The 26,775-nt window shown below is 37.5% G+C and overlaps 1 protein-coding gene across 1 annotated transcript; it reads left to right on the plus strand.

Annotated features, from left to right (window-relative positions):
* Window positions 1-1,874: 1,874 nt before the first annotated feature.
* LOC128667159 (zinc finger protein 37-like) lies at window positions 1,875-20,143 on the plus strand. The gene is made up of 6 exons (XM_053722088.1): window positions 1,875-2,001; window positions 2,696-3,673; window positions 9,467-9,589; window positions 10,610-10,672; window positions 10,784-10,910; window positions 16,865-20,143. The coding sequence occupies exons 2-6, from the start codon at window positions 2,705-2,707 to the stop codon at window positions 17,641-17,643; spliced, it is 2,061 nt and encodes a 686-aa protein (XP_053578063.1). The 5' UTR covers window positions 1,875-2,001; window positions 2,696-2,704; the 3' UTR covers window positions 17,644-20,143.
* The last annotated feature ends 6,632 nt before the right edge of the window (window positions 20,144-26,775 follow it).

Below are 26,775 nucleotides of genomic sequence, written 5' to 3' on the forward strand. Positions count from 1 at the left end.
CAGATATTGAACACCTGAGGGAATATCAAAGACGCAGCAAAGACAAAGAATCAGAATGCACAAATATTATGTGAAATATATAAATGTATTAACTACCTTAGTCTAAAACATATACACAAACCATGTTACCCCTAAATATATTAAAAATACAAAACCATGGCAGAGAGAAACTCAAATAAGACGTCTATAATATGCATATACACACCAATAATAAAAATCGTATCAATATTTAGCCTAGATAATATACAATGGGCTTCCAAACCACAGATAGTTCCAATAACAAGTGTACATGTCAAATGCAGACGTCAAAGTTAGTACAGTCCAGCCATATTCAGCCAGTAATTCTAGTGCACGTTTAGATGGAGCAAAGAGATATAGCTCTTATAATAAGCAGTTAAATGTAGGTTAATGACTGTTTGTAGTAAGCAGTTCATGCAAGTTAGTCGTAGTCATACTGTATGTAGCAGCAAAGTGTGACGGAATTACAGTCCCATAATATCGTCATATATAAAGGGAAGACCAGAAATCTAGCACATGTCTATGCAGAAATTGTGGTTATTCAAGGAAACTCCTACTGAGAGCTGTACTTTCGCCCAAGGGTTCCTTTTCAGATCTCACCACTTCCCAAATGGTCTGTGTTCCAACGTGCTGCATGTAGTTTTAATCCTGCAAATGTTGTCTCCATACAACCCGTAATGCGGGAGGTTTTGCCTTCTCTCTAAGCGGTTTGTATTACAGCAGACTCCACTTTTACTCGGGTGGTCCACCCCAAGTCATGTTAAACACGCGCCATTAGTTGTCTCAGGTTTTCCCAATTACTTTACTAAATCAGGTTGTTCTTTGAGCTGGTTTGATTGAATCTTTAAAGATATATATATATATATATATATATATATATATATATATATATATATATATATATACAGGTGGCCCTCGTTTTACAATGGTTCAATTTACACCGTTTCAGAATAACAACCTTTTTTTCCAGTCATGTGACTGCTATTGAGAAGCAGTGCATTTATTAAAATAGCCAGTAGGTGGAGCTGTCCGCTTGTGTTGCAGCAAAGCCAAGCAAGCTGTAATTAATCATTTTAACCAGACCTGAGCTATCAAGCAGCTTGCAAAGGAACAAGATCTTCCTGTCTATAAATCAGTCCAGATTGGAATGCATAGAAAGAACTGTTTGCAGAAAAATGCAAGTGAAGTTTGTGTTGTGTGATTATTTTATTAGGTTTATAATGCTGTTTAGCAAATGTTTTTATTCATTTAACTTAGTTTAATTATATATTCTGTATTGTGTGGTTATTTTATTAGGTTTGTAATGCTGTTTAGCATTTACAGTCTTCATTTCAAAGCTTTAAAAATAATGTATTAGATGTTACTTATGACAATTTTGAGAGGAGCCTGGAACCTATCTCCCTCACTTCCCATTGACTTAAATTATAAACTGGGTTTCAATTTACAACGGTTTCGATTTACAACCATTCCTTCTGGAACCTAACCCCGGCGTAAACTGCGGGCTACTTGTGTATATATATATATATATATATTTATGTACACATTTTTTTCAATTTTTTTTCCAAAATATCATTAAAGAGACTGAGACACTAAAGTCAGAATTTATTTTTTATGATTCAGATAAAGCATTCAGTTTTAAGAAACCTTCCAATTTATTTGTATTATCAAATGTACAGTCTTTTTATATACACCCTTTTTGAGGCACCAGCTACTACTGAGAATGTGCAGAAGTTCATAAGGTATACGTGTACTAGTCTGTGATTGGCTGATGGCTGTCTCATGATACAGGGGTCAGGCAAATAGGGGGAAAATAAATTTGTCACACACTTTCTGAGGCACCAGCTACTACTGAGCATGCTCAAAAGATCACACTGTATAAGTAAGTGATTGGCTGATGTTTGTCACATGATACAGGGGTTGGGGAAATTAAAGAAAAGTTTTAAATTTACCAGAAAAAAATCTACTCCTCATTTGAAATTCAGGGTAAGTTAATATTTATAAGGCATTTGTTGATTATTCAATTCTTTGGTATTTAACATGATGATACATTTACTATATCAGCTTTATAGCAAGATTAATTATAAATATAATAAATTCATATTTGTATTCATATCTTAAAAACAAAGGGAGAGCAAGACAAGTTGTATATAATCCTGATGAAACAGATACTTTATCAGCCAAGAAACGCGTAACTATGATAACAGTTTTAACACTGTGCCCTCCGGTGTTTGATACTCGACTCAGACCCCTTCCTTTGATGTCCAACTGATATGAATTTTTTCGGATCTATCCATTAGTCAGAGGTGGCTCTGAGGTGTATAACACATGTGCTCTTTAAAAAATGTGAGTGTTTTATATCCATTTGCATCCTGTTTTTGAATATCTTGTTCATGTATCCAAAAGAATGTGCACACCAAAGAGCCCAAAATGAATCCTAATGTTGGGGTGCAGTGTTATTCCCCAGATCAGGCTGTATAATTCACTGAAACCGCACACCTCTTGTCGCAGAGGATAAAATGTATTGCGGTATCATCAATACATACAAATAAATTAAGCATATATCTTGTATTATTCTATATCTTGTATTATATCTATATATGTAGATTAGACACCAAAACACTTGATTTTTCATCTATATGTCTGTAATAATATAACAAATATTCTTATGAATTTTCAGGGGTAAGCCATGCCGCGCTGCATCGTAAAAGGTTGTCCACACGCCACGACTAATAACTCTGTTTCCATAGGAGTGACGTTACACACATTTCCTTATAATTATGAAAAAATCAAGAAGTGGCTTCAGCAGATAGGCCAGGATTTTGGTAACCTCGATGCTTTTGCTGAATGTATTATGGATATAGAGAAATATAACAGTTTTCGTCTTTGCTCTGCTCATTTCACCCAGGACAGCTATATTGCACATGGGACTAAAATCTATCTGAGAACAGATGCAATACCAACGCTTTTTCCTGTAAGGGATTTTCCTACTGCTACAGAGGAAAATGTCATTTCTGCTACGTGCAAGCCTCCTCAAGTAGATCTCCAGACAAGGCATTTTTCTGTAGGCCAGATGGTGCAAACTGCCAATGTCAGCACCTGTACCGATCCGTACCATGCAATGAAAGATGCAAGCACATGCACCGAACCATACCCTTTATTATTAAAGACTGTTCCTTGCTATACACTAAGAAATTCATACTCAGGTAACGAATCTAAGTTTGCAATGAAAAGTGTCGGCACGTTTCAGCTAATTCCACAATTCGATGTCAGCACATCCACAGATCCTATGTTTGGGAAAAAAAATGCCTACACGTATGCAAACCTCCCATTTTCCTACGCAAACGGGCCGACTGCAGATAAAGTGATACAGTGGCCAGAGTACGAACAGAATTTTGATGGGGAGATCTGGAAAATAAAACATGATCACTTCTATGTCTCAAGCCGTCCTCCATCAACGAACGTCAAGAATCAGAAACCCGTAGAGAAAGTCAAACCTCAAGCTGATTCCTACCAGGAATTTGAAAGTGATACTTCTACTGATTCCACGTCGCTGATGAAGAAAATCATAAAAGAGGACCCCGACTACATACCTGAGGATGAATCAATGTCAGATACCGACACTTCCTGCGAAGATGATCTTCCGCTTGATGAAATGGTACAGTGCAGGAAATTTTTAGTATTTCATTCTCAGGGATTTGGGTTAATACTTTTAGGCAATTTATGTAAGCTTTTGTTTACTTCACCATACCCACTAAAATTCTCAATAGTCACATGTTTGTAAAAGGTGGATTATCAGTTTTGCATCAACAATCATTATAGGAGAATCATTCTTTGCAATATCTAAATTGAATCAGTGCTAAACCCCCTTAAGGGAAGAGAAAAGATTAGCCTTCCCCAGTCTCTCTCAACTGCACATGTGCAAACAGACGGCTAGATTACGAGTTTTGCGTTAGAGGCTATGCGGTGCTAAGGAGCAGTTTTCACTCAATGCTCACTTACATGCAGCGCTGGTATTACGAGTTTTTACAAACCCGTCGTTAAAAGACAAGAAGTGAGCGTTGAGCGCTCTCCAATACCAGCGCTGCTTAAGTCAGCGGTGAGCTGGTGTAACGTGCTCATGCACGATTTCCCCATAGGAATCAACGGGGAGAGCCGGCTGAAAAAAAGTCTAACACCTGCAAAACAGCAGCGTAAAACTCACTAACGCAGCCCCATTGATTCCTATGGGGAAATAAAATGTATGCCTACACCTAACACCCTAACATGAACCCTGAGTCTAAACACCCCTAATCTTACACTTATTAACCCATAATCTGCCGCCCACGACATCGCTGACACCTAAATTATAATTATTAACCCCTAATCTGCCGCTCCAGACACTGCCACCACCTACATTATACTTATGAACCCCTAATCTGCTGCCCCCAACATCGCCGAACCCTACATTATATTTATCAACCCCTACTCTACTGCTCCCAATGTCGCCGCCACCTACCTACACTTATTAACCCCTAATCTGCCGCACCCAACGTCGCCGCCACTATAATAAACATATTAACCCCTAAACCGCCGCACTCCCGCCTCGCAAACATTAGTTAAATATTATTAACCCCTAATTTGCCGTCCTTAACATCGCCGCCACCTACCTACATTTATTAACCTCTAATCTGCCGCCCCCAATGCCGCCGCCACTATATTAAACTTATTATCCCCTAAACCTAACACCCCATAACTTAAATATAATTAAAATAAATAGAAATAAATATTCCTATCATTAACTAAATTATTCCTATTTAAAACTAAATACTTACCTGTAAAATAAACCCTAAGATAGCTACAATATAACTAATAGTTACATTGTAGCTAGCTTCCAATGATGGGGGTATACAGCACTATCAGTATCCAATGATGCACGGTGTGGGGGGCAGCTGCAATATCCCCTGGATATCAAAAGTATTCTTGTAGTAACACCAGCACCAGTATCTTGGTATAAAGTTTATACCAAGATACTGGTGCTGGTGTTACTACAAGAATACTTATTGTAGCTATCTTAGGATTTATTTTTATTTTACAGGCAAGTTTGTATTTATTTTAAACAAAGAATAAGGGGATGTGGGAACGCGCTGTAGTATAATATAAAAAAGTTTTATAAATGTATTACAATTAGCGATGCCGGCATCTGATACAAAGTAAAATAGTACAATTAAAATAGGATAAGAATCAACATAAATAATAAAACATCAGTGTGTAATGTTGTAAGTAGCTAAGAAATAATATGTTGCAAAATGACACAATGTTAAAAATGTAACAGAGTCAATGTTACCGTCCTTTCACAATCAGGCCAGTGATTAGAGTGTCTGATCCAGCTGCTTATATGAATGCAGGTATAACTTGTGAAATTAAGTAGTAGGTAAGGTGGTTGAGACCAACTCTAATGCACAGAGTTATTTTTTCCTGGAAATACCATCATACCCATGATCTACTTTCTTATCTCCAGCACTGGAATCTGAATAATATGGACGCTGTTACAAACTTCACTTGCAATACAACTGCTTGACTTACATATGCGGTAGGTGCGGTGCATTGAGCCTCTTTAATATATGAATTGACTCTATATGCGTAATTCCCACCCATGACCCACATTTGTTAAAAGCAGTCTGATTCATTTTAACTTCAAAGAAGCGAAGTCTGTCGTTGCTTATCATTATTCCTGCACTTTGACCTCCTGACCGGAACCGGCCCACAGCACGGGACATCCCGCAAATACGGCTGTGAATGTGTCTTTGAAATTTAACTCACAGTCATTGGATACAAGCCAGAAGACTCTGTCATTTTATCGCTGTTCTATAAACAACGCAGAGGGAATCACCCAAGTTATACCTGCATTCATATAAGCAGCTGGATCAGACACTTAAATCACTGGCTTGATTGTGAAAGGACGGTAACATTGACTCTGTTACATTTTTAACATTGTGTCATTTTGCAACATATTATTTCTTAGCTACTTACAACATTACACACTGATGTTTTACATTTTATGTTGATTCTTATCCTATTTTAATTGTACTATTTTACTTTGTATCAGATGCCGGCATCGCTAATTGTAATACATTTATAAAACTTTTTTATATTATACTCTTGTTTAATCCACATTCCTTATATAGTTTTTTACCTCTCATATGCTGTTTTTACAGCGCGTTCCCACATCCCCTTGTTCTTTGTCTATTTTGGTTTGATGTTAGGAGGTGCACTTACTTTTTGGGAATAGTATTTGAGATTTGAGCGTTGAATCTTATACCTACCTTGTTTTTTTGTATTTATTTTAACTAGGTACAATAGTTATTAAATAGTTATTAACTATTTAATAACTACCTAGCTAAAATAAATACAAAAGTACCTGTAAAATAAAACCTAACCTAAGTTACAATAACACCTAACACTACACTATAATTAAATAAATTAACTAAATTAAATAAATTACAAACAATTACCTAAATTAAATTAAATTATCTAAAGTACAAAAAAAAACACCAACAGAAAATAATAAACAAATTACAGAAATTGAAACAAATTACAGAAATTTAAACTAATTACACCTAATCCAATAGCCCTATTAAAATAAAAAGCCCCCCCCCCCGTCAAAATAAAAAAAAACCTAGCCTAAACTAAACTACCAATAGCCCTTAAAAGGGCCTTTTGCGGGGCATTGCCCCAAAGTAATCAGCTCTTTTACCTGTAAAAAAAAATACAAACAACCCCCCAACAGTAAAACCCACCACCCACACACCCAACCCACCAAATAAAATACTAGCTAAAAAAACCTAAGCTCCCCATTGCCCTGAAAAGGGCATTTGGATGGGCATTGCCCTTAAAAGGGCAGTTAGCTCTTTTGCAAGCCCAAACCCCTAATCTAAAAAATAAACCCACCCAATACACCCTTAAAAAAACCTAACACTATCCCCCTGAAGATCGACTTACTGGGAGACGTCTTCATCCAAGCCAGGCAAAGTGGTCCTCCAGATGGGCAGAAGTCTTCATCCAAGTCGGGCAGAAGTGGTCCTCCAGACGGGCAGAAGTCTTCTTCCAGACGGCATCTTCTATCTTCATCCATCCGGCGCGGAGCGCTCCATCTTCAAGACATCCAATGCGGAGCATCCTCTTCTTCCGACGACTAAAACAGAATAAAGGTACCTTTAAGTGACGTCATCCAAGATGGCATCCCTTAGATTCCGATTGGCTGATAGAATTCTATCAGCCAATCGGAATTAAGGTTGAAAAAAATCCTATTGGCTGATGCAATCAGCCAATAGGATTGAAGTTCAATCCTATTGGCTGATCCAATCAGCCAATAGGATTGAGCTCGCATTCTATTGGCTGTTACAATCAGCCAATAGAATGCAAGCTCAATCCTATTGGCAGATAGGATCAGCCAATAGGATTGAACTTCAATCCTATTGGCTGATTGCATCAGCCTGTAGGATTTTTTCAACCTTAATTCCGATTGGCTGATAGAATTCTATCAGCCAATCGGAATCTAAGGGACGCCATCTTGGATGACGTCACTTAAAGGTACCTTCATTCTGTTTTAGTCGTCGGAAGAAGAGGATGCTCCGCATTGGATGTCTTGAAGATGGAGCCGCGCCGGATTGATGAAGATAGAAGATGCCGTCTGGAGGACCACTTCTGCCCAGCTTGGATGAAGACTTATGCCCGTCTGGAGGACCACTTCTGCCCGGCTTGGATGAAGACTTCTGCCCGTCCGGAGGACGTCTCACGGTAAGTCGATCTTCAGGGGGTTAGTGTTAGGTTTTTTTAAGGGTGTATTGGGTGGGTTTATTTTTTAGATTATTGGTTTGGGCTTGAAAAAGAGCTAACTGTCCTTTTAAGGGCAATGCCCTTCCAAATGCCCTTTTCAGGGCAATGGGGAGCTTAGGTTTTTTAGCTAGTATTTTATTTGGGGGGTTGGTTGTGTGGGTGGTGGGTTTTACTGTTGGGGGGTTTGTTTGTATTTTTTTTTACAGGTAAAAAAGCTGATTACTTTGGGGCAATTCCCCACAAAAGGCCCTTTTAATGGCTATTGGTAGTATAGTTTAGGCTAGGGTTTTTTTTTATTTTGGGAGGGCTTTTTTTTTATTTTAATAGGGCTATTAGATTAGGTGTAATTCGTTTAAATTTCTGTAATTTGTGTATTTTCTGTAATTTAGTGGGGGGGTTTTGTACTTTAGATAATTTAATTTAGGTAATTGTATGTAATTTATTTAATTGTATTTAATTTAGTTAATTTATTTAATTATAGTGTAGTGTTAGGTGTAATTGTAACTTAGGTTAGGTTTTATTTTACAGGTACTTTTGTATTTATTTTAGCTAGGTAGTTATTAAATAGTTAATAACTTTTTAATAACTATTCTACCTAGTTAAAATAAATACAAACTTACCTGTAAAATAAAAATAAATCCTATTAGATATATTGTAGCTAGCTAAGGGTTTATTTTACAGGTAAGTATTTAGTTTTAAATAGGAATAATTTAGTTAATGATAGGAATATTTATTTTGATTTCTTTTAATTATATTTAAGTTAGGGGGTGTTAGGGTTAAGGTTAGATTTAGATTTAGAGGTTAATACGTTTAATATAGTGGTGGCGACGTTGGGGGCGGCAGATTAGGGGTTAATAAATGTAGGTAGGTGGTGGCGATGTTAGGGACGGCAGATTAGGGGTTAATAATATTTAACTAGCGTTTGCAAGGCGGGAGTGCAGCGGTTTATGGGTTAATATATTTATTATAGTGGCGGCGATGTCCGGTTCGGCAGATTAGGGGTTAAAAAATTTAATTTAGTGTTTGCTATGTGGGAGGGCCTCGGTTTAGGGGTTAATAGGTAGTTTATGGGTGTTAGTGTACTTTTTAGCACTTTAGTTATGAGTTTTATGCTACGGCGTTGTAGTGTAAAACTCTTAACTACTGACTTTAAAATGCGGTACCAGTCTTGACAGGAGAGGGTCTACCGCTCACTTTTTGGCAGACTCGTAATACCAGCACAAGTCCCATTGAAAAAAGAGGATACGCAATTTACGTAAGTGGATTTGCCGTATTTCCAATTCTGGCCAAAAAAGTGAGTGGTACACCTGTACCTGCAAGACTCGTAATACCAACGGGCGTTAAAAAGCAGCGTTAGGACCGGCTAATGCTGCTTTTTAAGCCTAACGTAAAAGTCATAATCTTGCCGAGAGTTTGTGCTATATCTAAATACTAGTTTGTGATTGGTTAGCAAGGATTCTTTTGTTCTGGGGGACAGGGACATCAGTGAAATGAACATAAAACCATATACTCATCTGACAAAATAAAGCTGCAGTTTTCATTGCAAAATTATTCTCAGATATGAGGGACCAAAATCATGTAGTTTACAAATTGTGGTTTGTGTCCCTTTAGCATTAATGTTATTTAACCTTAGTGTCCTGTCCTGGAACATCTCATCAATTTACTGAAGATGAACAAGAGACGGGTTCAGATGAAAAAAATGACACAAAAAATATTGAACAACGCCCTGGAGATTGTCTACCTGTTGACTGGGGAGGTGAGTCATTTTAACGATACGGCTCTTTTTTTCACTGCAGAGTATCTAAAAAGACATTGCCCTTCCCCTGTTTATATAGATCAGTATTTCAAGGTCTGTGAGCTTAGCTTTGTATTTTATTAGTAGAGATTCTGTTTGAATTAGTAAAATTTCTATGAAGCGACACATACATTTATTTCTATTACCAAATTTACTTTGTATTCTTGATATCCTTTGAAGAGCATATCTAGGTATCAACAAAGGATACCAAGAGAATAAGGTAAATTGTATAATAGAAGTTAATTGAAAAACTGTTTCAAATTGTATGTTCCACCTGAATCATGAAAGTTTCAATTTGAGTTTACTGCCCCTTTAAACGCACAAAAAACTATATTAAAGTGGCATTTCATAGGCTATTTAAGTTTGCAGTGAAGCAAAATAGGGGGTTCAAGCTGCATTAGAACAGAGTCACTGGTTAATTCAGTATTGATAATGATAATGACTGCCTCTTTTATAGGGTTCTTTTCAGTTAAGCATTAATATTAATTAACTTCATTTGTGCAATGCCAATTACTTCCTGTCACAGCCCTACAAGGGGGCTGTGGTCTCAACAGGAAGGTAAGGAGCATTCCCTTTGAAGTGGTTGCTAAGTAACACATGCACTAGCTTCAGTCAGTTCCTTGCCCATGCTCAGTAGAGGATTTTTGCTGCAAACATCATGTGACAGTAGAGCTTAAGTTTTATACTGGTAGCTCACCAAAGGCAGTCGCTACACTGGGAATATCTAAGTATTCATTTAGCAGGAAAACAAGTAAGTTGTTTACTGATTTTATTTTAACACAATCGGTTTCTTCTTATGTCTTCTTTGATTTAACATATTTTTTTTACTAAATGAGCACTACTTTATATCCCTTTAAACACATAGCAAAAGAAGGAAATTAAAACAAAATAGGGCATTTTAGTTATATATCAGAATGTCCCTAAAATAAAAAGACGGTTCTTAGAATAAAAGACTGATGTTTGTTCTTCTTAACGTTTAAGGAATACAATGTTGTAAGGAATAATGCAGACAGCACCAAACGTTTGGAACCATGTACCGATAAGGTAAGTTCGCCAGGAGAATATTTTGTTACACCAATTACTACTTAATACATTTTGTGCATTTTTTTTTTTGTTTTATTTTTTTGCATTTCCCTCTATTTTCTTGTTTTCCAGATACCTATAAAGTTTGGGGATGTTGCTGTCTATTTTTCTATGGAAGAGTGGGATTATATTGAAGAAAATAAAGAGCTATACAAGGATGTCTTGAAGCAAGAACTCCATACCTGGAATATTTACCCAGGTACACAAAAAAGGCTGGAGGTCTGAGATCAAATATACTACATTAAAAAAAAGGCTCAAATAAACTGTTACAGGTTGTAAATAGATGTGGTATTGCTATTGCAGGGTGGGCGGAGTCAAGTGTTTTTAATGGGTTGGGCTAGTCTGGGCTCTGCGTGGGTGGAGCCAGGGCAGTCCCAGGAAAGCAGGACATTTGCCCAGATGGCGGGGAAGCTACACAGCAGACAAACCTGTCAGCAGTGACAATCCCGCAATATTCACAAGGTATGTGGATTATACAAAAAATGCCAGCAAATAAGCACTGTGAAATGGACGTTAAACTTAAAATAAAATATTTAGTTGTGCGCAAATAAAAAATATGCAGTGCGCTTTTCATTATTTATTTACGTTTCCTATAAGAAATTAAATTGAAATTTAAAGAAATTACATATATTAAATTGTTGGAGCATGTAATGTTTACTTTAATCAGCCTAGATTACTATGCGTTTAATCCACACAAGGGGGTTTAGTGACACTGAGGGGCCGCTTGCATTGCAGCTCCCAATCAGAACAAGGCTGGGATTGGCGGGTTGTGCAACTATCACACTTGATTTGCTCATCAGTCGTATCCTGCTCAGAATTTGCTATAATTGAAACTCACATATGAGATTTTACCTGACTCAGTGTTCTCCACAGAAAACGTTGCCAACCTTGTGGCATTATAAAGTAGCCTGGTGGGGGCAGAGTAATTATTTTATGCTATCTAAAGCACACATTAATTGTATAATTTAACATAAATTTATTTAATGATAATTTGTGCAATAAACATTGAAAATGTTTAATATTTGCTAATTTTAACTTAAAGGGACAGTCTAGTCAAAATTAAACTTCCATGATTCAGATAGGACATGTAATTTTAAACAACTTTCCAATTTACTTTTATCATCAAATTGTCTTTGTTCTCTTGGTATTATTTGTTGAAAGCTAAACCTATGTAGGCTCATATGTTAATTTCTAAGCCCTTGAAGGCCGCCTCTTATTTCAGGGCATTTTGACAGTTTTTCACAGCTAGAGGGCGTTAGTTCATGTGTGTCATATAGATAACATTGTGCTTACGCAAGTCTTTTGCAAGTCTGTCAAAAGAACTGAAATAAGAGGGCAGTCTGCAGAGGCTTAGATACAAGGTAATCACAGAGGTAAAAAGTGTATTTCAATAACTGTATTTGGTATGCAAAGCTGGGGAATGGGTAATAAAGGGATTATCTATCTTTTTAAAAATTAACATTTCTAGAGTAGACTGTCCCTTTAATATTGGCTACAATCTTAGCTGCGTGGTCGGTAAAATGAGCCTGATGGTGCCCCCATTAAAAGTATCCTAGGGAGAACACTTTGCTGTAAACACATAGTAGGGTAGTAATCCAAAAATGACGTGCTTATTGGATTTGCATTAGACTATTTTTTTAAGGAGCCAAAATTGCATTTCTCTACTTGTACATTCTATGGGGCTGATTTATCATTTGTCTGGCGGACATGATCAACTGTAGCGATCACGTCCGCCAGACATTGATAAATGCTGATAGCATACACATTCGCAGCCAATCGGCCGCTAGCAGGGGGTGTTAATCATCCCAATCGTATGAGATCGGGCGGATCGATGTCCACAGCGTCAGATGCGGTGTACGTGTGTAGGAGCAGCAGTCTTAAGACCGCTGCTTCTTAACTCCTGTTTCCGGCGATCCTGAAGGCTCGTGCGGAAACAGGGGTATTTGGCCCCATTTAGGCCATGATAAATCGGCCCCTATGACCCTCATTCCATCTGACTTCGCCATGCAGAGACTTTGAACCGGAGTCTGGTGGGTTTTGGCTTCTATGACACTCTAATTCATTAGAAACATGGCTGTTTGAATGAAACGTACCGTGTTACATACATGTTATTTCCAGAACAACATTCAATTCAAAACCACTATAAGATGCTGACTTTTCTACAGCTTTTTGTGGGGGTGTTGCAGACTTGCGTAGAAGCAAAATATACACAACCAAAGGAAAGGGAAAATATAGTGACCGATTCAGTACTGATGATGTCTGTTTTTACTTTAAGGGATATGACATTTTAAAAGGACACTAAAGTCAAACATAAATGACAGATCATGGAGTTTTAAACAATTTTCCAATTTACTTCTGTTATCTAATTTACTTTGTTCTCTTGGAATCCTTTGTTTAAAAGCATACCTAGGTAGGCTCAGGAGTGTTAATTCAGTACTGTAAGCTAGCTGCTGCTTGGTGGCTGCACATATATGCTTCTTGTCATTGGTTCACCCATTGTGTTCAGCTAGCTCCCAGTAATGCACTGCGGCTCCTTCAACAAATGCTAATAATGAAGCAAATTTGATTATAGAAGTAAATTGGAAATTTGTTTAAAATGGTATGACTTTTCTGAATTGTGAAGAAAAAAATTGGGCTTCATGTCCCTTTAAGAGGCTTTTCATTTTCTATTATATAATCTTGGTATCATTTGATGAAAAGTATACCTAGGTAGGCTTATGAGCAGCAATGCATTACTAGGAGCTAGCTGTTGATTGGTGGTTGCACATAGATGGTGTCTACACTCATATATAAAGGAAAATTAAACTCAAATTATTTCTTTCAAAATTCAGATGAAGAATTATATAGTGTTGCCCTCTAGTGCTATTGCTAATGTATAACATTAGTACTACATGACAGAAAATAATGCTGCCATCTAGTGCTCTTGCTAATGTATAACATTAGTACTACATGACAGGAAGTAGTGCTGCCCTCTAGTGCTCTTGCTAATGTATAACATTAGTACTACATGACAGGAAATAGGGCTGCCATCTAGTGCTCTTGCTAATGTATAACATTAGTACTACATGACAGAAAATAATGCTGCCATCTAGTGCTCTTGCTAATGTATAACATTAGTACTACATGACAGGAAATAGTGCTGCCATCTAGTGCTCTTGCTAATGTATAACAATAGTACTACATGACAGGAAATAGTGCTGCCCTCTAATGCTCTTGCTAATGTATAACATTAGTACTACATGACAGGAAATAGTGCTGCCATCTAGTGCTCTTGTTAATGTATAACATTAGTACTACATGACAGGAAATAGTGCTGCCCTCTAGTGCTCTTGCTAATGTATAACATTAGTACTACATGACAGGAAATAGTGCTGCCATCTAGTGCTCTTGCTAATGTATAACATTAGTACTATATGACAGGAAATAGTGCTGCCATCTAGTGCTCTTGCTCATGTATAAGAGTACTACATGACAGGAAATAGTGCTGCCATCGAGTGCTCTTGCTAATGTTTAACATTAATACTACATGACAGTAAATAGTGCTGCCATCTAGTGCTCTTGCTAATGTATAACAGTACTACATGACAGTAAATAGTGCTGCCATCTAGTGCTCTTGCTAATGTATAACATTAGTACTACATGACAGGAAATAGTGCTACCATCTAGTGCTCTTGCTAATGTATAACATTAGTACTACATGACATAAAATAATGCTGCCATCTAGTGCTCTAATGTATAACATTAGTACTTCATGACAGGAAATAGTGCTGCCCTCTAGTGCTCTTGCTAATGTATAACATTAGTACTACATGACAGGAAATAGTGCTGCCATCTAGTGCTCTTGTTAATGTATAACATTAGTACTACATGACAGGAAATAGTGCTGCCCTCTAGTGCTCTTGCTAATGTATAACATTAGTACTACATGACAGGAAATAGTGCTGCCCTCTCGTGCTCTTGCTAATGTATAACATTAGTACTACATGACAGGAAATAGTGCTGCCATCTAGTGCTCTTGCTAATGTATATCATTAGTACTACAGGACGATAAATAGTGCTGCCATCTAGTGCTCTTGCTAATGTATAACATTAGTACTACATGACAGGAAATAGTTCTGCCCTCTAGTGCTCTTGCTAATGTATAACATTAGCACTACATGGCAGGAAATAGTGCTGCCCTCTAGTGCTCTTGCTAATGTATAACATTAGTACTACATGACAGGAAATAGTGCTGCCATCTAGTGCTCTTGCTAATGGATAACATTAGTACTACATGACAGGAAATAGTGCTGCCATCTAGTACTCTTGCTAATGTATAACATTAGTACTACATGACAGGAAATAGTGCTGCCATCTAGTGCTCTTGCTAATGTATATCATTAGTACTACATGACAGGAAATAGTGCTGCCATCTAGTGCTCTTGCTAATGTATAACATTAGTACTACATGACAGGAAATAGTGCTGCCCTCTAGTGCTCTTGCTAATGTATAACATTAGTACTACATGACAGGAAATAGTGCTGCCCTCTAGTGCTCTTGCTAATGTATATCATTAGTACTACATGACAGGAAATACTGCTGCCATCTAGTGCTCTTGCTAAATGTATAACATTAGCACTACATGACAGGAAATAGTGCTGCCATCTAGTGCTCTTGTTAATGTATAACATTAGTACTACATGACAGGAAATAGTGCTGCCCTCTAGTGCTCTTGCTAATGTATAACATTAGTACTACATGACAGGAAATAGTGCTGCCATCTAGTGCTCTTGCTAATGTATAACATTAGTACTACATGACAGGAAATAGTGCTGCCCTCTAGTGCTCTTGCTAATGTATAACATTAGTACTACATGACAGGAAATAGTGCTGCCATCTAGTGCTCTTGTTAATGTATAACATTAGTACTACATGACAGGAAATAGTGCTGCCATCTAGTGCTCTTGCTAATGTATAACATTAGTATTACATGACAGGAAATAATACTGTTATCTAGTGCTATTGCTAATGTATAACAATAGTACTACATGACAGGAAATAGTGCTGCCATCTAGTGCTCTTGCTAATGTATAACATTAGTACTACATGACAGGAAATAGTGCTGCCCTCTAGTGCTCTTGCTAATGTATAACATTAGTACTACATGACAGGAAATAGTGCTGCCATCTAGTGCTCTTGCTAATGTATAACATTAGTACTACATGACAGGAAATAGTGCTGCCATCTAGTGCTCTTGCTAATGTATAACATTAGTACTACATGACAGGAAATAGTGCTGCCCTCTAGTGCTCTTGCTAATGTATAACATTAGTACTACATGACAGGAAATAGTGCTGCCATCTAGTGCTCTTGTTAATGTATAACATTAGTACTACATGACAGGAAATAGTGCTGCCATCTAGTGCTCTTGCTAATGTATAACATTAGTACTACATGACAGGAAATAATACTGTTATCTAGTGCTATTGCTAATGTATAACAATAGTACTACATGACAGGAAATAGTGCTGCCATCTAGTGCTCTTGCTAATGTATAACATTAGTACTACATGACAGGAAATAGTGCTGCCCTCTAGTGCTCTTGCTAATGTATAACATTAGTACTACATGACAGGAAATAGTGCTGCCATCTAGTGCTCTTGCTAATGTATAACATTAGTACTACATGACAGGAAATAGTGCTGCCCTCTAGTGCTCTTGCTAATGTATAACATTAGTACTACATGACAGGAAATAGTGCTGCCATCTAGTGCTCTTGCTAATGTATAACATTACTACTACATGACAGGAAATAGTGCTGCCATCTAGTGCTCTTGCTAATGTATAATATTAGTACTACATGACAGGAAATAATACTGTTATCTAGTGCTATTGCTAATGTATAACATTGTTGTAAAACTGCTGCCATATAGTACTGCAGACACGTGCAAACTCCTGAGCTTACCGTCCTGCTTTTCAACAAAGGATAACAAGAAAACAAAGAACATTTGATAATAGAATTAAAGTGGAAAGTTTTTTAAAATGGTATGTTCTATCCGAATCATGAAAAAAAACGTTTGAGTTTTATGTCCCTTTAAATAGTTTTATATGCATGATGTTTCCTTTAACTATGCTGTTTTATAAACCCATATTCCAATATTTTATTATAACAGATCATCTAAAGCCTAATAATGTCACAGAAAATGTCAACACTGAAGAATATAATCCTTCTTGGTCACTAGAACAACAACGGAAGTCACTCAAACAAGATGAATTACCTGATTTTCACAACGATAGAATGGAAGAAAGTTGTGAGTCTAATTCAGCACCTTCTCAATATAAACAGCAAGTACGCGAATCTGATAGATTGCGTGCCAATTACGACAGCGGCGGAAACTGCAGAAACACACGAAAAAGGATTTCAAAATATGGAGAATATTTGAGTAAAAAGTCAATCTGGGAAAATGACCAACAACCACACTTGGTAGAGAAACCCTATAACTGTACCGAGTGCGGAAAACAATTTAAGTTCAAATATTGGTTTTCTCTTCACCAGAAAATATTACCCAATGAGAAATCTGTTCAGTGCCAAAATTGCGGAGAACATTTCTTTTCCAAATGTACTTTCACTGCTCATCAAAAGTTGCACTCCAGAAAAAAATGTCATCAGTGCAAGACGTGTGGGAAACTCTTTGCTTTGAAACGTACCCTCACTGAACACCGAAAAACGCACAATCGAGAAAAACCTCATGAGTGTAGCCTCTGTAATAAACGTCTTTCTTCGAAATATTACCTAGTTGTACATAAGAGGTTACATACTGGAGAAAAACCTCACGCATGCCCAGATTGCGACAAAACCTTTTCATCTCAGCAGGCTCTGAATTACCACCTGATCACGCATACAGGGATAAAGCTTAAAAGTATGAAAAGAAGATCTACAAGATCAAAGTAAAAAATGTCAGAACGAGGAAAAGACATTTTCTTCTCAGTGATTCACTCATATCCCAAGTGAAGCTTCTTAAAGTTCTAATACGTCATTATATAACGGGATTTGAAACACTAAAGTAATTTCATGCATCTCCGTCTAATCATGGGTGGCGCCATATTGGAACCTAGGTTTCACTGCAGGTATTTGAAGGAGAGTTGCTGCACATGCACAAACAGGTCAGAACCGGAATGCAGCGAATTATAGATTTCAACATGGCCGCACCCATGATTAGAAAACCCCCTGAACAATTATAAAAAAGGTATTTAGTGCTTGTCACCAACAACATTGTATTTTTATTGGTTACTTGACACGTGGACTTGTGCGAGAATACAGACAATCACTGAAGAATTCATGTGAAATAAAAATATAGGTTTACTGTAATTATATGCCAAGATGAAATATCTGTAATTGTGTAAATATGGAAATATTTTTTTTCCAATTGTAGTTTGGAGGCAAGGTAGCAGTATAAAGCCTTTAAACATAGATGTAAACCAGAAATACGTTTGTGAGTTACTGGCGTGCTAGGATTTGTTCTACTTCATCATTGTATAGGAACTAGGGTGCCACCTTTAGTTCAGCCCTAACCCAAACACTCTTGTGCCGTGCACAGCAAAGCAAAAACACACTTTTGTGTAATAGCACATAAACACAAACTAGCTCATAGATATTGACACTTACACACACTCATGTGCTCATGCACAATCTCTAACAAACTAGCACACACTCACACACATGCTCTCTCAAAAAAACACTCACTCTTTTACAGACCCTCACACACACTCTAACACATATTCACATACACTCCCTCACATGCTCACAGACACACACACACACAAAGGCACTCACTCTTTAACACACAGACTCTAACACACACACACTCTCTCACAAACACACACAAAGACACGCACTCGCACACACAAATACACTCACTCTTTCACTCACACACACACACTCTAGCACACATCCTCTCGCCCACACTCCCTCACATGCTCACACACACACACAAATTCACTTTCACACACTTTAACACACATTCACACACACTCCCTCACATACTCACACACACACACACACATGCTTTCTCACACACACACATACACTCTTTCAAACACACACTAACACTCATTCACTCACACACACACACACACACAGAGACACTAGCGCTCTCACACACACACACGTACACTCACTCTTTCACACACACAAAGACACTAACACTCTCTCACACACACATACACTCACTCTTTAACACACACACACAGACTAACAGACACTAACACTCATTCACACACAAAGACACTAGTGCTCTCACACACACATACACTCATTCACACACACAAAGATACTAACGCTCTCTCACACATACAAATACACTAACGCTCTCTCACACACACAAATGCACTCCCTCTTTCACACACACACAAAGACACTGACAAAGACACACACACAAGAGCAAAATAACTTTAGACACATACAGTATGTTGCAAATTCACAATGTCACCTTTTTGGCTGTGGCTGTTTCCCACCAAACCCGGACATTTGCATGTCTGACTCAGCATCAAGCCCACAAATGGAGACCCAAACTATCCAGGTCATTCCCAAACAGGTGGCAACTCTAAGAGGAGCTTCAACAGCTTAATAAATGTTTGTGTGTTTTGGAATATGTCTTAATTAATGAAGCCAAAACAGAATATGTAGATACCATATTAGTATAGGGTTTATGTGTCTAGAAATATAACATAGGCGATAAAACATAAGATATTAATAATTATGACCACAAAAATATAAATGATAATTTAGCATTTCAGATAAGGGTTTTTTAAGAGCAGTTAATTATTTTTTGTTGCATCTTACCGTTAAAACTTAGTTCCTTACTTGTTTTTTCCTTGCTATTGCGTCAACGATATTAGTGAAACGGCAACATTATTCCCTTGTTAGTATGGGGGATATGTGGCTATGGATTTCATATAAATCACCAGAGTTTGATTGTGGTTCCATCTTAAGAACAATTTATTATTTGTTATTGGATCTGTGTGAAAAATACAAATAATTTAAAAAGTACAATGGTTTTGCTTCATCAAACGGCAAAATATGTACAATTTGCCCGTTTTAGTTTCTGTAACTGTACAGTAACACTACCTTTTTATACATTTGAAGTGTTTTGGTCAACTTGTAGAATTTTCACTCACCATTTGCGTATATCGTTGTCTTCATTATTTGTCAAATCTAGATACATTAAGAAAATATACTTTAATTTTGACTATTTCAAATATTTCTTATTTGTGTTATGATTCTGTAGGTTGGGCTGTTAATTCTCTGTCCCAGGAAATCTTTCATTTTTGTGTTGTCTAAGAGGAACAAAAAATAGAAAATTGATATTGCAAAAATGAGCGAGGCTAACCTGTTTTGTATATTTGAATGCAAACACGTGGTAATTAATAAAAAATATATATATAAACAGCAACACACTGGTTGTCAACTGAAAACTCAACAAAGCCTAATAAATATTAAAATATTATTAGCAGGAATAGTAAGGTTCTTATGCCACTTTACGGATCACTAGTTAGGTCTGAAATACTGTGTAAAGTTCTAGAGACCATATCTGCCGAAGAATAAATAAACTAAAAATTGTTCAAAGGAGACTACTAAATGGTACATGGTATAAACTATAAAACAAACAAAGAAAGACTCTATTATTTAAAAATGCATAGTTTAGAGCAGGGTTCTGCCAACCACGGGTTAGGGTCCATTATTGGATCACAACAGAATGTTTACTGGGGTCAGAACTTGTTTGTGTGTTGTAGGAGAGTGTGTGTGTGGTCTGTGTGTTGTAGGAGTGTTTTGGATGTGTGTGAGTTGTAGGCAAGTGTGTGTGTGTTGTAGGCAAGTGTGTGTGGTCTGTGTGTTGTAGGAGTGTGTGTTGTAGGCGAGATATCAGAACACAATGTTTATCCGACAGCGCTAACTAAAAAGACCTTAGCTCCCTAAACAAATGGGTCCCTAGTTACCCATAGAAATTGACATACGATAAAAAGGTATAAGGGGCGCCTACGTCAAAGGCCAGGTCATACAGCGGTGAGAGAAGGGTTAATCAGAAGTATATATATATATATATATATACACACAATATTGAAATTATTTAATAACAAATTAAAATACAATTGTTACAAAAACATACATATACATGGATCCATGATACAATAATTAAAAACAGAGGCAAAGATCAATTAAAAATAAATAGTAAAAATACTATAAAACCAAAAGTGACCGCTCCGGGGTCTGGAGAGTACAATAAATAAACACTAAGTGTGTAATTAAATGAAAAGTATTGCAGTGTATACAGGGACTGGAGAATGTGTGTGTGATGTGTTCCTGATTGGTGTGACAATATAAAATATGTGACGATATAACAAGGCAATATAATAAAGATACTGATTTGTGTGACAATATAAAATAATGTGACGATATAACAAGGCAATATAATAAAGATACTGATAATAATTGATAAAAAATAGATAACTTGATAAAAAACTTAATAAATAGTCCAAAGTTCCAAATGTGGATAAAAAACGTCCGAATGATCCAAAAGATCCAATTGTGTGGTAATAATCCAAGTGTTTAACAAAAATTTGGGAAAAAAAGTCAATTACAAATAAGGAGTGTTGAAAGTAATTCCTCAAGGATAATCGTGATTCCAAGCCAAAAAATGTGAAAAAAGGAAAATTAAGAAAAAATAAAAAAAAAATAAGAAAAAATATATACACAGTGTTAAATGGATTCTTTATAATGCTCAGATAAGAACAAAAAAAAGTGTCTTGAAAAAGGCCCTATTGGTGGGCCGAAACGCGTTGACATATATGGTGAGTCACATTTTAATTACCTAGAGTTTAAACAAAACGTTACTGCTCTATGTTGTACCATTTCTTCTTTTCACAGGTTTGGAATTTTTTGTTCTTATCTGAGCATTATCAAGAATCCATTTAACACTGTATATATTTTTTCTTATTTTTTCTTAATTTTCCTTTTTTCACATTTTTTGGCTTGGAATCACGATTATCCTTGAGGAATTACTTTCAACACTCATTTGTAATTGACTTTTTTTCACAAATTTTTGTTAAACACTTGGATTATCACCACACAATTGGATCTTTTGGATCTTTTGGATCATTCGGACGTTTTTTATCCACATTTGGAACTTTGGACTATTTATTAAGTTTTTTTATCAAGTTATCTATTTTTTATCAATTATTATCAGTATCTTTATTATATTGCCTTGTTATATCGTCACATTATTTTATATTGTCACACAAATCAGTATCTTTATTATATTGCCTTGTTATATCGTCACATATTTTATATTGTCACACCAATCAGTAACACATCACACACACATTCTCCAGTCCCTGTATACACTGCAATACTTTTCATTTAATTACACACTTAGTGTTTATTTATTGTACTCTCCAGACCCCGGAGCGGTCACTTTTGGTTTTATAGTATTTTTACTATTTATTTTTAATTGATCTTTGCCTCTGTTTTTAATTATTGTATCATGGATCCATGTATATGTATGTTTTTGTAACAATTGTATTTTAATTTGTTATTAAATAATTTCAATATTGTATATATATATATATATATATATATACTTCTGATTAACCCTTCTCTCACCCCTGTATGACCTGGCCTTTGACGTAGGCGCCCCTTACACCTTTTTATTGTGTGTTGTAGGCGAGTATGTGGTCTGTGTGTTGTAGGAGTGTGTGTGTGATGTGTTTGTGTTGTAGGAGAGTGTGTGTGATGTGTGTGTGTAGTAGGCGAGTGTGTGTGGTCTGCGTGTTGTAGGAGTATGTGTAATGTGTGTTGTAGGCGAGTGTGTGTGATGTGTGTATGGTCTGTGTGGGAGTGTGTGTGATGTGTGTTGTAGGCGAGTGTGTGTGATGTGTGTGTGTTGAAGGTGAGTGTTTGTGGTCTCTGTTGTAGGAGTGTGTGTGATGTGTGTGTGTTGTAGGCGAGTGTGTGTGATCTGTGTAATGTAAGATTGTGTGTGTGATGTGTGTGGTCTGTGTGTTGTAGGAGTGTGTGTGTTGTAGGCGTGTGTGTGTTGTAGGGATGTGTGTGCGTTGTAGGAAAGTGTGTGATGTGTGTGTGTTGTAGAAAAGGGTGTGTGGTCTGTGTGTTGTAGGAGTGTGTGGTGTGTGTGTGTTGTAGGAGTGTGTGTGATGTGTGTGTGTTGTAGGAGACTGTGATGTGTGTGTGTTGTAGGAGACTGTGATGTGTGTGTGTTGTAGGAGTGTGTGTTGTAGGCGAGTGTGTGTGTGTTGTAGGAGAGTGTGTTATGTGTGTGTGTTGTTGGAGAGTGCGTGATGTGTGTGTTGTAGGAGAGTGTGTGTGGTCTGTGTGTTTTAGGAGTGTGTGTGTGATGTAGGAGAGTGTGTGTGGTCTGTGTGTTGTAGGAGACTGTGTGTTGCACAACACTACAGTGTGTGTGTGTTGTAGGAGAGTGTGTGATGTGTGTGTGAAGTGTGTGTGTTGTAGGAGAGTGTGTGATGTGTGTGTGTTGTAGGAGAGTGTGATGTGTGTGTGTGTTGTAGGAATGTGTGTGTGTTGTAGGATTGTGTACGGTCTGTGTGTTGTAGGAGTGTGTGTGTGTGATGTAGAAATGTGTGTGTGTGTGTTGTAGGGGTGTGTGTGGTCTGTGTTTGTGGACTGTGTGTTTTAGAAGTGTTGTAGGAGTGTGTGTGATGTGTGTGTGTTGTAGGAGAGTGTGTTGTCAAAAGCCATTACAGTTATCGCTAGTTTTCGATGGCGTGTTTTAGATCAAAATAATAGAAGCCAAAAAGCGCAAATTTACTCCAGGTTTCCATTGAACGTGCAAACAGGTAAATCACTGTTGAAAGCTGTCAATGTCTCAAACATTACAGCATGCTCAACTAGGTGTAAAAGAGGAAAAATAAGCTTTTTGAGGCCTCTTTTCAAATGAGATATTAAAGTTTTCAAACATTACAGTTGTATTATCAGAGTCAGTGTCTAAACGGCTATTCCAACCTTATACGAGTGCTTAGACAAAAGGTAAGCTATCTTATAATCTTTATCTGCTGATCTGGTTAAAACTACTCATTGAGGAATTAAAGTGAGTTAACTGGCAAGCGCCCACCTAAGTTTCTTCTATCGGAGGATTCCTTCTATAGTTTTCCGGAATGTTCAAGTATACATTCGCTACGTACCAATTATCCTAAACGGACTGCTTGTTGGTTCGGGTTCTCTGACTATCTCCTTGTGACTCTGGTATTGCTGTCAGATATAGCTTGAAACCTGGAGTGAGGTCGTTCCCACTATCAAGACACAGGTTCGGACATTCACTTATATGGCTTTTCCCCTTGTCACCAAGACGTCTTGTTTGCTTATGAAGGAAGTGTCCGGTTGACCCAAATTCACCTCTAAGTGTGTTACTGCGATATGATGATCTGTGTCAGGGGAGGAGCGCTCTGGTACTCTCAGTGTTAAAGGGACAGTCTACACCAGAATTTTTATTGTTTTAAAAGATAGATAATCCCTTTATTACCCATTCCCCAGTTTTGCATAACCAACACAGTTATATTCATATACTTTTAACCTCTGTGATTATCTTGTATCTAAGCCTCTGCAAACTGCCCCTTTTTTCAGTTCTTTTGACAGAATTGCAGTCTAGCCAATCAGTGCCTGCTCCCAGATAACTTCACGTGCACGAGCATAGGGTTATCTATATGAAATACGTGAACTAACACCCTCTAGTGGTGAGAAACTTAAAATGCAATCTGAAAAGAGGTGGGCTTCAATGTCTAAGAAATTAGCATATGAACCTCCTAGGTTAAGCTTTCAACTAAGAATACCAAGAGAACAAAGCAAAATTGGTGATAAAAGTAAATTGGAAAATTGTTTAAAATTACATGCGCTATCTGAATCATGAAAGTTTATTTTGGCCTAGACTGTCCCTTTAAGGTATTATCTATGCTGCTGAGATTCAGCAAATATAGACTGCAAATTCTGTTTGATGTGTTTTAACCATAACATCCTATCTCTAATCTGCTGACAAACCAACTCAAATGAGTTTTATACCTGCATAATTAAATCAAATAATTAAAGTAATACATATACAGACACACTCACGCACAATACACACACAAACTCACACATACACACTCACAACACACACTCACGCACAATACACACACAAACTCACACATACACACTCACAACACACACTCACGCACAATACACACAAAAACTCACACATACACACAACACACACTCACGCACAATACACACAAAAACTCACACATACACACTCACAACACACACTCACGCACAATACACACACAAACACACATACACACTCACAACACACACTCACGCACAATACACACACAAACACACATGCACACTCACAACACACACTCACGCACAATACACACACAAACTCACACATACACACTCACAACACACACTCACGCACAATACACACACAAACTCACACATACACACTCACAACACACACTCACGCACAATACACACACAAACTCACACATACACACTCACAACACACACTCACGCACAATACACTCACAAACTCACACATACACACTCACAACACACACTCACGCACAATACACACACAAACTCACACATACACACTCACAACACACACTCACGCACAATACACACACAAACTCACACATACACACTCACGCACAATACACACACAAACTCACACATACACACTCACAACACACACTCACGCACAATACACACACAAACTCACACATACACACTCACAACACACACTCACGCACAATACACACACAAACTCACACATACACACTCACAACACACACTCACGCACAATACACACACAAACTCACACATACACACTCACAACACACACTCACGCACAATACACACACAAACTCACACATACAGCCATGGTGACCTATGACATTAATACAAATATTTGTATCTGCATTCATTTTCCTTTATGAACAAGCTTGTGTGAAGACCTGAAGACATTTATCCAAACAAAACGTACATTTGAAGAGCAAGTGCAGGTCAACAATAACTTCTTGGCTACTTGGCCTATTGTTGTACGAGGGACCCCTCCAGCTTTTCTGTCTCCCTGTACTCAGTGCATTATCAAATCTTATGAGGACCCCCAAAAAATGTGAAGTGACCCCCTTGGGGGTCCTGACTCCCACTTTAAGAAGCATGGGTTTAGAGCAACTTTATATTTTTTGTTTCCCCAACAATATTCACTTAATCCCTTGAGTAGAGTTTATTGGGTGAGATTTTGTCCCTGCTCCTTATATATGTAAATGCCCAGGCGGTCTAATGGGTAGCTGTACGGTCCGACCGCACAGGAAGGTAGTGCGTTCTACCTGGTATATTTCCTGTTTGGCTGTACAGAGGAAAATGATTTTACAACAATCACCATACTCTAACCATGGATGACAACATGTGGTCATCATCTACTCAATGCCTTAAAGCAGGGTTCTTCAAACTTTTTTCCCCCAAGACCCAGTGCCATGCTACCACAGACATTCGCGACCCTATTTTTATGCTTGGTCTGAAAAATTCTTAAGTAATATACAAGAAAATAGCTGCAATCTTGTAGTAAAACTTAAAAATGTTGTAAACGGTAATAACAAACACACTCACTCTCATACAACACACACTCACTCTTATACAACACACACACCACACACTCTCTTACAACACACACACTTTCTTACAACACACACACTTTCTTACAACACACACACACACACTCCTACAACGCACACACACACTCTCCTACAACGCACACACAGACTCTCCTACAACGCACACACACTCTCCTACAACGCACACACACTCTCCTACAACACACACACTCTCCTACAATGCACACACACACTTTCTTACAACACACATACTCTCCTACAACGCACACACACTCTCCTACAACGCACACACACACTTTCTTACAACACACATACTCTCCTACAACGCACACACACACTCTCCTACAACGCACACACACACTCTCACACAACGCACACACACTCTCCTACAACGCACACA

Source organism: Bombina bombina, chromosome 7, assembly GCF_027579735.1.
Source record: "Bombina bombina isolate aBomBom1 chromosome 7, aBomBom1.pri, whole genome shotgun sequence".
Lineage (NCBI taxonomy): Eukaryota > Metazoa > Chordata > Amphibia > Anura > Bombinatoridae > Bombina > Bombina bombina.

Coding starts and splice junctions, on each gene's coding strand:
- LOC128667159 (XM_053722088.1), top strand. CDS start 2,705: ATGCCGCGCTGCATCGTAAAAGGTTGTCCACACGCCACGACTAATAAC. Junction 3,674..9,466: donor ATCTTCCGCTTGATGAAATG/GTACAGTGCAGG, acceptor ATTTAACCTTAG/TGTCCTGTCCTGGAACATCT. Junction 9,590..10,609: donor TCTACCTGTTGACTGGGGAG/GTGAGTCATTTT, acceptor TTAACGTTTAAG/GAATACAATGTTGTAAGGAA.